Raw genomic sequence first — 11,001 nt, 5'->3', positions numbered from 1 at the left:
GAGAGAGAGAGAGAGAGAGAGAGAGAGAGAGAGAGAGAGAGAGAGAGAGAGAGAGAGAGAGAGAGAGAGAGAGAGGTTGGAATGGCAGCCGTAATGATCCACTGTATAGGACAAACCAGTCTACATAGACTTTATACATCTGCTCAAGTTTGGATTCTCCTTAAATGTTGACGAAGTTTTATTTTTAGCCGGGACCAGTTGTGCTGCAGCAGGTCACTCAGAATTGTAGTTACTGTGTAGAAACTGTGTATCAACACGCTGAAATGCAGGCGTTAGATGGACGTTACAGGAAGCGACTGAAGCTAAAAGGTTGAGCAAATATATCCGTACCTGGTCAGATAGAGCCATATGAGTGGGTACGAATATAATATATCCGTACCCACTCATCCGGATATTATCCGTACCTGGGAGACAATGAGTTAACCATATTATTAACATAACAGTTTTCTTTGGATCCGGAATGCAAAACTTAACGACTCAAAGCCAATGACACGCAACCCAAAAGACCTTTGGAGTCTAGATTACATCCCAACAGGATAGGAATCAGATACGGCTTGTTTTGAGACACTTGTTTGACAAAGTCCCTGGTTGTCTTTTCTGTCAAGCGACTCAATTTTGATTTGTCGATTGTGTAGACATTTGATTTCTCCTAAACCACATTGTCACAATAGTTTCGTTATGTACCGGTGACTACACAACTCAGCGGAACTCAGAAGCCTTGACACGCAACCAAGGAGTCTTTTAGAGTCTAGATTACATCGCGACAAGATAGTAATCTGATCAGGATTAGTTTCAGTCAAACCTTTGCAACAGTCAATGGTCTTGTGTGTCCCGCTTTTTAACGTCTTGTCAATTCCCCGAAAGCGATGCCATCTCAGCTCTTAAAACGCTTCTTCCTGGACATTTTTCACTGATAACACGTCTCGGAAAATTACGCGAGAAGGAGCAAGAAAATTGCTCCGGCGATGGCTTTTGCCGGGTAACAATAGGTTTTGTCTTGCGGCATTCACACTCCATTATTTTCTCTCTCGACCCTTGAACGAATAGGTCTGGCAGCGTCTTTACGATGTAGATAAACCCACGGGAGGAAAACACCCCACGTGTCTTCCCTCTCTGCTGTTACTTAATGACAGCTTCTGATATCTAATATTAGCCTCGTGTCTAAACCTCATCGCTCGCGCTCTAGATGATTATCAGCCAAGAAGTGTGACGCTTTGCAGAAAGACAACCGCCGCGCAGGAATCCTCGTTTACGATGCCTGAATGAGATTCCATTCAAGCGATGGTTCGTTATCTCCCTTGGAACGCTCTCCATTACTGGCGGCGAGGAAATGGCTGAAACTGAGAAACGTTAGCATTTGACAATGCACTGATTGGAAAGGGATAAAGAAGAATGTGTTCAAAAACAGTTATTAACAAACACCAACTGGATCCTTTTCAGTGACGCGTATGCAAAACGGATGACTGGGAGACATCTATCTACCGGAACCTGTCGAAAACCGCTGTACGGTGGGTAAATTATATGTGTTGCATGTAAATAATACGCACATTGCGTGACGGAAAAGCCGCTGTCAGGGTTTGTTGACAGGAAAAATACAATTACAATCTGCATTTTTGCGTGTTAACATAGGTGATCAGATTTCAGTGTGCACAATGCGACTTACTTCATGGAAAAGCGTTTTCAAGTTCTTCATTGAATGGCGATTGATGACATGCGAGTGTCAGTGACTCAGCGGTTACTCATTTCTCATTTCTCATTACTTTATTGTCCCATCGCTGGGAAATTCGGGTCGCTTCCTTCCAGTGGAAAGCTAGCAGCAACGGAGTCGCGCTACCCAGGTGTCTGCGTGTTTAGGTGTATTCAGCCACCTGCACTTATGGCAGAATGACCAAGGTCTTTTACGTGCCATTGTGATGACACGGGGGTGGGACATGGCTTCCGTCTCTGGGTCTGCACATAAAGTTGACCCGTGTCCGTCCCGGCCCGAATTCGAACCTGCGACCTTTCGATCACAAGTCCAGTGCTCTACCAACTGAGCTAGTTACTCTAAATCCCGCAGTAAGGTTTTAACAAAGATTTTTGTAATAGAGTGGAACCCCCTTTTTAAGACACACCCCTCCCCCCCCCGGATTGAATACTCCCTCACTGTTGAGACCCTGGGAATTTTCTCAGATTGTCTATTCATAAACTAAGTAAAATTACCCCCATTTCCAGACGTCCTCCTTTTTAAGACCTGATTTTCCTAGATTTCTGTTCAGGTCTTAAGAGGGGGTTCCACTGTAAAACTAACGGGTGGACAGTTTGAGAGGCACTCTCATTGCCGTGTCAAATAACGTTGTAAATCACCAAGGTTATTACATGGACCAAAAACATGGTTTCCACAGGAACGTTCACCAAACATCTATAGTTTGGTTGCTTTCTACAACAGGTGGGACTGTTGTCGTCCACACGGAAGGTGGGACTGTCGTCCACACGGAAGGTGGGACTGTTGTCGTCCACACGAAAGGTGGGACTGTTGTCGTCCACACGGAAGGTTGCTGTTATCCCACATACATACCGCGACAGATCAGTAATGGTTTAATTGAACGTTTACTCGAAAAGTAAGACACATCAGAAGGCCCAGTCCTTACCGTGAGAACAGTTCATCTCTTCACTGTCTTAGATCTGCGCAAACGTTTACACGGGATAAGAACATGCCTCCACTGGGACACATACCAACAATCAACTCACTGGCTGCGTCCTGTGTAGAGTAGCGATTTTTGTTTGATTTTTGTAAAAGTCGTCTCCCATGTGAAATTAATTCATTAAAAAAAAAGATCCCACCAATTACAGAAGGTACCCAGGCTGTTAATTGCTGGAGAAATGATCTTGTTCCATGTCATAACAAGTTTTAAGCGAATCGTTTCGACGGGGAAAGACTTTGCCCTTAAAACCGTTTTTTTTTTTTTCAGTCAGCAGCCGACTGAGCAGGAGGGTTTTGATACGACACGGTGTCCCACAAGGCGGAATGATCTCGCCAACTCTCTTTTTGATCTTCATCAACGAACTGCCAAAGGGAGTCAAAGCTGCTTTATATGCTGACGATCTGGTAATGTGGTGTACTGAAGAACATTCAACCACAGCAACATACCGTCTGCAGCTGGCAGCTGACAAACTTGCAGCCTGGACAGACGACTGGTGTGTCAAGGTCAATCTAGAGAAATCCCCGACCACATTCTTCACCTTGTCCCAAAAATAAAAGCCAGGAGTCATCAAACTTGGCGACACACCACTCAGGAATGATGACGAACCAACGTACCTCGGCGTCACATTCGACAAACGACTGACCTGGAAACCACAGATCCAGAAAGCAGAAAACAAAGCCAGGCGCAAATTGGCAATCATGAGAAATCTGGCTGGAACAAACTGGGGTGCCAGTGAGAAGACCCTGAAGACACTGTATGAAGGCACGGTGAGACCCCAACTTGAATACGGAGCCCCAGCCTGGTCAAGCGCTTGCAAATCCAACCTGCAAGCTCTGGACTTTGTCCAGAATCAAGCACTCCGTATCCTGACGGGAGCAATGAGGTCAACTCCAATCAAGACCATGGAGTCCCTGACAGGAGTCCAACCTTTGATCACTCGAAGAGACACAAAGACACTCATTCAAGCAGAGAAATACAAAAGCCTACCAAAGCACCCAATGAACAGCAGAATGGAAAAACCTATCAGGAACAGGCTGAAACGCTCAAGCTTTGTGCACCAAAGCAGAAGCCTCAAGCGACAGTACCTACCCCACCTGCCGGAAAGCACTATGCCGCTCGATGCCACAGGAACATGCCCAACACCTTGGTAAGCCAACCAGAGGGTCCTCGAGATCAACACAACCGTGAAAGGCGTGACATCACGGGACATAAGTGACACCAGTAAGAAGGTGCTTACCCTGGCCATGATTGCAGACCACTACCCTGAAGAAACGTGGATCCACGCCTACACTGATGGGTCAGCCACTGATGCTGTGAGAGATGGAGGAGCCGGCGTCCTAGTTCGGTACCCAGAGGGAGAGGCACAAACAGCGAGCATTCCCACAGGTTTGCACTGCACCAACTTTAGTGCAGAAGTACAGGCCTTGAAGACAGCAGCCACAATAGTTGACGGATCAGACGATAAATGTCCTCAGGTCGTCTTTCTGACAGATGCAATGTCAACACTCCAAGCTCTGTCTGCCAACAAAGAAACTGAGCTCAACAACGCCCTCCAACAGGTTGCTCAGAACCGAAGGGTCGTGCTTCAGTGGGTGCCAGCTCATTGTGACCTAGCAGGAAACGAGGCTGCAGAAAAACTTGCCAAGGAAGGTGCCTCAAAGGAATAGCTCACGTCCCGGCTGCAGTACAAGGAAAAAAAGATAATAATCAAAAAACAAGAGGAAAACCAGAGCGGAGAAAGATGACTACCACCTGCTCCAACGTGAAGAACAAGTCGTCCTACTCAGACTCCGCACTGGACATTACAGACTAAACCATCATATGACCACAAAGCTGAAGCTAGTTCCCTCCCCCTTATGTCCGTGTGGCAAGAATCAGACAGCAGAGCACGGGCTGCAGGCTTGTCCATACCACAGTGCTCTGAGGGACACCATCTGGCCAGAGGAGACAGCGCTACAAAAGAAGCTATACGGCCCCAGAGAGGACTTGGAGAGGACAACTACCACACATTTGTCCACAATTTTGCACAAGGCACGTTCATCAACCGGTTTGGACACATAGCTAAAATCCCCATCCTAGCAGTTTTCAGCAAGGACAATCTTTTGCTGAATTAGTATCGTAGACTGTCAAAGGTATCAGTTACGCTGATGGGGTCTAGTCTATGTCGACCAAAAGAGTGGGATTCCCTGTAGGTCGAGTTCCTGTAGGTGGATTCTCATATACAGGGAATCCCACAGGGTGTAGTTTTTCAATAAAACTTGCAAACCATACTCCAATTTCTAAGAAATATCAAAAAAAGATCGAAAAACATTAAATTCTAACGATGTCGCCAAGCATCACGTGACTTTCATTGATATTAGCGAAACGCTACATGAACTACACCCTGTGGTATTCCCTGTATACAGGGAATCCACCTACAGGAACTCCACCTACAGTGAATCCCATTCTTTTGGTCGACATAGACCCCATCAGCATCAGTTACGACAAAATCCAAAAACACAGCTCCTCCGAATGTATTGCATGTGCTTTTGGAGCAAAGTGGGCTTTTGTCTGTTTTTCTGACGGGGAACAATCATGACGTCAGGCACTTGTCATGCTAAGGTGGGAAGTGACTAAATGTGTTACAAAAATGCTGTGTGTTTTCCTCACCTCCCATTGTAGAAGAGAACAGACTGTTCACACCGGTATTATTGGGGTGACAAGGGGCACGCTGCGTGCCACTCGGTGCAAGACATGGTGAAAAGGAAAGGTTCTTTGGTACACAGCATCGTGGCTGAATCACACTCGGTATAGAGGCTGGTATGTGTTTTTGCACTTTGCTTGTTCAATGCCAATGGGGGGTTCTATTATAAAGTGTGTGTGGGAGCTGAATGTGTGTGTGTGTGTGTGTGTGTGTGTGTGTGTGTGAGCTTGTGTTTAATCCAAATATAACATATTTATATGTTTTTGGAATCAGAAAATGATGGAGAATAAGATGAACGTAAATTTGGATCGTTTTATAAAAAAATAATGTTTTTACAATTTTCAGATTTTTAATGACCAAAGTCATTAATTAATTTTTAAGCCACCAAGCTGAAATGCAATACCGAAGTCCGGGCTTCGTCGGAGATCACTTGACCAAAATTTCAACCAATTTGGTTGAAAAATGAGAGCGTGACAGTGCCGCCTCAACTTTCACAAAAAACCGGATATGACGTCATCAAAGACATTTATCAAAAAAATGAAAAAAAAATCTGAGGATATCATACCCAGGAACTCTCATGTCAAATTTCATAAAGATCGGTCCAGTAGTTTAGTCTGAATCGCTCTACACACACACACACACACACAGACAGACACACATACACCACGACCCTCGTCTCGATTCCCCCCTCTATGTTAAAACATTTAGTCAAAACTTGACTAAATGTCAAAAATATTGGACTCACAAAGTCATATAAAACAAAACCAGACACAAACAAACGTAAATGGGTTTTTTTAATTTCTTTAAAAAGTACAGCAATGTAGAGAGAGAGAGAGAGAGAGAGAGAGAGAGAGAGAGAGAGAGAGAGAGAGAGAGAGAGAGAGAGAGAGAGAGAGAGAGAGAGAACTCGAACTCGACAACTTTATGAGAGAGAGAGAGAGAGAGAGAGAGAGAGAGAGAGAGAGAGAGAGAGAGAGAGAGAGAGAGAGAGAGAGAGAGAGAGAGAGAGAGAGTAAACAAAATCACCGAATACGCCGAAGTGCATTTTTTACAACCCCAAAACACTTTTTTCTGAGTTGGTTTTCTTCTTTAAATGAGCATACATAATGTAAAAAAAACAACTCCATAAGGAATGGTGATGTAATTAGATGTAAACAAAATCGCTGTGTCTGTCTGCCGTTCATGTGGTTTGTCCAGATGTCTGAGTTTGCGTGCACTGAAGGGTCGGGCTACTTACGGACATATAAGTTTGACTCGAAGTTGTGCAAGGAAATATACACAAAAAGACTGTTCTTCGTCTTCAGCGTTCTATGGTGGTTGTGTCTAAATTCGTTAGCCCGTGACGTTGACCAAATGGGCTGTACAAAAAGACTCAATTTACTTTGTCTTTGAAGATGCAGGACCTTGGCTGGTGCCAATTAAATTCGATCAAACACATCACTGAACCTCTCCCTCTATTTTATCTCCCACAATTCCGAGAGGAATGGGTCACGTGAGATAGAACGCGGGAATACGGCACTGAACGAATGGTTTTCGTCCTGTGAAGACGTGTTGGTGCACTGTCTATCTTTTGCTTTGCTTTCATTTTTTTCTAACCTTTCTCTGTACAAGTTTTAGTTGTGGGTTAGTTGAAGTGTATTGACTATTTTGATTGTTATCATTGTGTCAACTTGCAAGGTAAGGAAACAGTTTGGAGTTTTCGGTGTTTGTTTGGTTTTGAAATTATTTGATATATATATATTCAGTACACGTTGTGCTCTTGCGCGCATTCAGAATGTCATCACCTGTTCTAAGCAACATTCTTATCTTTCTTCCCTTTTCTTTTTCTTGGCGAGTGCGATGTTTTTGGACACCGAGGGATGGGTTACTTCCCTTGTTTTTTGGCCGGCCTTCCGGTCATCATTATTTGTTGTACTTCCTGTCCGATTTCCGCTGTTCAAAGCGAGGCTGATTGTTTCCACAGGTTGTCGGGTCGGCATGACCTTGACGCTGACCTTTATCCCATCTTCGCCGCATTCCTGGCTGGCATCGGGTTGGGTACTCTGCCTTGAAACTGATCACCCTTACCCCCACCCTATCCCGAGGGCAGACCCTGCCTTCACCGGCATCTGTCCGAAATGTCAGTTCCGTGCTACTAACTGAAAACCTGTTGTTCTTCTTTTTGTTTTTCTTCTCTCACCTTTGCTTCGTCTTTCTATGGCTACATACGCCCAAAGCGTTCAGTCACCACTAACACTGTTATAACTATTGTTTTCCTTGTCATTATTGTCGTCGTCATCATCATCACTGTCGTCGTCGTCGTTAGTATCGTCGTTGTCATTATCGTCGTCGTCGTCATCATCATCATTATCGTCGTCGTCGTCGTCATCATCATCATCATCGTCGTCGTCATCATGATCGTCATCATCGTCGTCGTCGTCATCATCATTATCGTCGTCGTCATCATCATTATCGTCGTCGTCGTCATCATCATCATCATCATTACCATCATCATCATCATCATCATCATCATCATCATCATCATCATCATCATCATCGGCTGAGCTATCGCAGCAAGCTGCCACAAAGTCAGAAAGCTTGTTCTGAAACACACACACTAAAGCACGAAATAAGGCACGCACACAAAGTTTGTCAAACCCAGAAACACACACACACACACACACACACAAGCACACACACATCTGGCGCCCGCTAAAAATAACAATTCCAAATACCATCGTGACCTCAAGGGTGTCAGGCAGCAAGGGGGTCAGGCACCAAGGGGCATAACTGACCACTGACCATTGTTATCTGACGCAATCTCAGCGTTCCGCGGTGGCGCAGATGGTGGTAATGGCCATTATTAACTCCCCTTGTACGTCACAGTCCGGTCGGACAGATGTTCGCCCTCAGGGAAAAGAACTGTCATGGCCGATAGTTTATCGGACGTTTTTTCCGGTGGCTTGAAAGTCGCTACGGGTGTACAGCAAAGACTGTATACGTCGATTGCGGACTTCTCTTGGTTCTTATGTCCAATCTTGCACCATGCCGATGTAAATGTTAACTTTCCAAAGAAAGAAAAAAATTGAAATGAGTTAAGAAAAGAAGCCACCCGGCCAGTCAGCCAGCCTAGATTGAAAGACACAGACAGACAGAAAGACAGAAAGACAGACGGACGGACGGACGGACGGACGGACAAAAAAGCAAACACAATACTCACCATAAGGGTTATTCAGGCCTGGGAATGATGCGCCTTTTGTCGTAAATACGACGAATTCCTTTTCTAATTGCGACGAGTTGAATTTCCGCTAGGACGAAACCGCTGTTTGCTTAAAATTAAAAAGAAAAAAAAAGAAAAGTAAAAAAAAAAATCTCAAACGGTTGCGATTCCTACTTGGTCCGTTCACGATCATACCGTTCGCTCAGGCTAACAGGCATTTCCGGCCTGAACGCGTCGTTGTTACCATATGCTGCAATCACAGAGTCTTTACGCCTAGGAAAGATATTTGAAAACTGTGGAAGAAATGGCCAAAAAGTTAACAATAGAGAGGTGAGGGAAAAGAAAAAGAATGCTCTTGGAGCCAAGCCAGGTCCTGCTCAGTCAAAAGCAGCAGGCAAGCGTTTGCTGATGAACAGTGCCACACAGTCAAAGGCTGATGGACAGTGCCACACACTGACACAGTCAAAGGCTCAGCACTCTGACTGCCACTCTAGCCAAGAAACCTCTGCCAAGAAACAGAAGAGAATTGACAGGGTTTTTTTTAGCTTATACATGTAGCTGCGTCCTTTCTGTAAAGTGTGTGACTTAGTGTACATAGGACTCTATATGCTGAGTTTGGTGTTGGATTATATATATGCAAAGTAGCTTGATTTTACAGAAACAGAGACAAATGTTTCAAGACATTGTAGGACTTTTTATGCTGAGTTGAGTTTTGTGTTAGATTTTATACTTACTACCTGTTCACAGGATGGAGTATGCTGCAAGATCATCTTGTGGTAATGAGCTTTTGATATTTACTTCCCAGAGCAAAGATACAAGTATTAAAACATGGAAAGGTTACCTCTTGAACTGCATTTTTCTTTTGATCCTTTCTCGATTGATGTTTACTTTTGTGTAAGAAAAGAGCCTCCGTGTGCCCTTAAAAATGCTTAAAACGCAAAATTTTCCCGGGGAGCTTTGCCCCCCTGGTCCCCCCACCAGGGCGCTGCCCCTGGACACCGCCAAGGGCCTTAAGCGGCCCCTGGACCCCGGCCGAAATGTCAGTACTCCCAAACCACTTTTACTCATTCCCAGGCCTGTTTATTGTTGTGGTTTAACACGAAAAGCCTGTGTGAATCCTTGTGTCATACTGTCCACCATCCCACATAGATCTAAAGCCAGTAAAACCTAATCCGTCTCTTACGCAACTTTTTTGTCCACTTTCACTCTTTCGACAATGAGTCATTGAATCTGCCACTTTGGCCACTGACTCGTGTGTTTGTGTTGGTCTTTTTCGTGTTGTCGTGTTCTGTCTGTCTGCGTGTCTGTCCGCCCGTCCATCCATCCGTCCGTCCGTCTGTCTGTCTGTGTGACTGTGTATCTGTCTGTCTGTCTGTCTGTCTGACACACACACACACACACACACACACACACACACACACACACACGCACACACACACACACACACACACTGATTCACCCCCCTCTCCACCTAGCCCCCCCCCCAAACACACACATACTCACTGCGTACTAAGGAGCCACACACTGACACAGCAGCCTGACCCCCTTCTGACCGCTGACATTTGGCACTGAGTGCAGCGCACAGCGTCCCCCTTGTTACTGCGGCCTGTGGCCAGATTGCCGCCTCTGATTGACAGTGATAGTCCAGCTTTACTGTCCTTCAAATCTCCATGGGAAAAGTTCATCGCCGGCATATTTACGACAACCGCAAACCGCGGCATACGTCAGACACGTGACTTTCAAAATGGCGTCAGGATCAACTTGAAGCGATTTCCATTGCAGATTTTGTTTTCTGAGCCAATGGTTGAACAGTTTCTCTGTTTACCTGTATGAGTACAGACACAAAAGGAAAAACAAAATAATTGAAATGATGTTGGTTGTGATCATAAGAAAAACAATGCTTCGAGTATGTGTAAAACAGTAGCACGTATGAAGACATCACTGAAGCTGATGTGATAAAAACAAACAAAAAAACGTGCAACCTATAAAATAGTTGTATCTCTTATTTAATTTTTTTTATAATTTTTTTTACTTTAGTTGATGTATGTTCTTTTCATACGATTGACCCAGGTCACTGCAGTGGCCAGAGACTGACGTGGTAATGGACTTTCACCTCTCACCCCTTCTGTCTTTTTCATGTCAGTGCCATTGTTCCTTCACCTTGACCAGTGGAGACTAAAATCGACTGACACAGCGGAATCTCCTTTAACACCTCAACACGAACTGAGAAATGCAGGCCTGGCAAGGGAAGCAATCTTAAAATGGAGATACATTTACACAAGTTGTGAACAGACAATCAGGGGAAGCAATCTTGAAACGGAGATACATTTTACATTTACACAAGTTGTGAACAGACAATCAGGGGAAGCAATCTTAAAATGGAGATACATTTACACAAGTTGTGAACAGACAATCAGGGGAAGCAATCTTGAAAC

The 11,001-nt window shown here is 44.7% G+C and overlaps 3 protein-coding genes across 3 annotated transcripts in view; 2 read left to right on the top strand and 1 right to left on the bottom strand.

Annotated features, from left to right (window-relative positions):
* The window catches only part of LOC138954146 (clumping factor A-like), a 29,807-nt gene extending 26,555 nt beyond the window's left edge, over positions 1-3,252 (bottom strand). The window contains exons 1-2 of the mRNA XM_070326048.1: positions 3,156-3,252; positions 2,424-2,537 (exon numbers count right to left, since the gene is read on the bottom strand). Of these exons, the coding sequence (XP_070182149.1) occupies positions 2,424-2,537; positions 3,156-3,252 (211 nt within the window). The remainder of the gene's footprint in view (positions 1-2,423; positions 2,538-3,155) is intronic.
* Positions 3,253-3,382: 130 nt separating this feature from the next.
* Positions 3,383-3,835, top strand: LOC138954145 (uncharacterized). Its single transcript, XM_070326047.1, has one exon. It carries the CDS (start codon positions 3,383-3,385, stop codon positions 3,833-3,835), a length of 453 nt encoding a protein of 150 aa, XP_070182148.1.
* A 93-nt stretch (positions 3,836-3,928) lies between these two features.
* LOC138954144 (ribonuclease H-like) lies at positions 3,929-4,351 on the top strand. The gene has a single exon (XM_070326046.1). It carries the CDS (start codon positions 3,929-3,931, stop codon positions 4,349-4,351), a length of 423 nt encoding a protein of 140 aa, XP_070182147.1.
* Positions 4,352-11,001: the final 6,650 nt, after the last annotated feature.

The sequence above is a fragment of the Littorina saxatilis genome, unplaced genomic scaffold, assembly GCF_037325665.1.
Source record: "Littorina saxatilis isolate snail1 unplaced genomic scaffold, US_GU_Lsax_2.0 SUPER_6_unloc_1, whole genome shotgun sequence".
In the NCBI taxonomy this organism is placed as follows: Eukaryota; Metazoa; Mollusca; class Gastropoda; order Littorinimorpha; family Littorinidae; genus Littorina; species Littorina saxatilis.
This window is presented reverse-complemented; position numbering and strand designations above follow the sequence as displayed.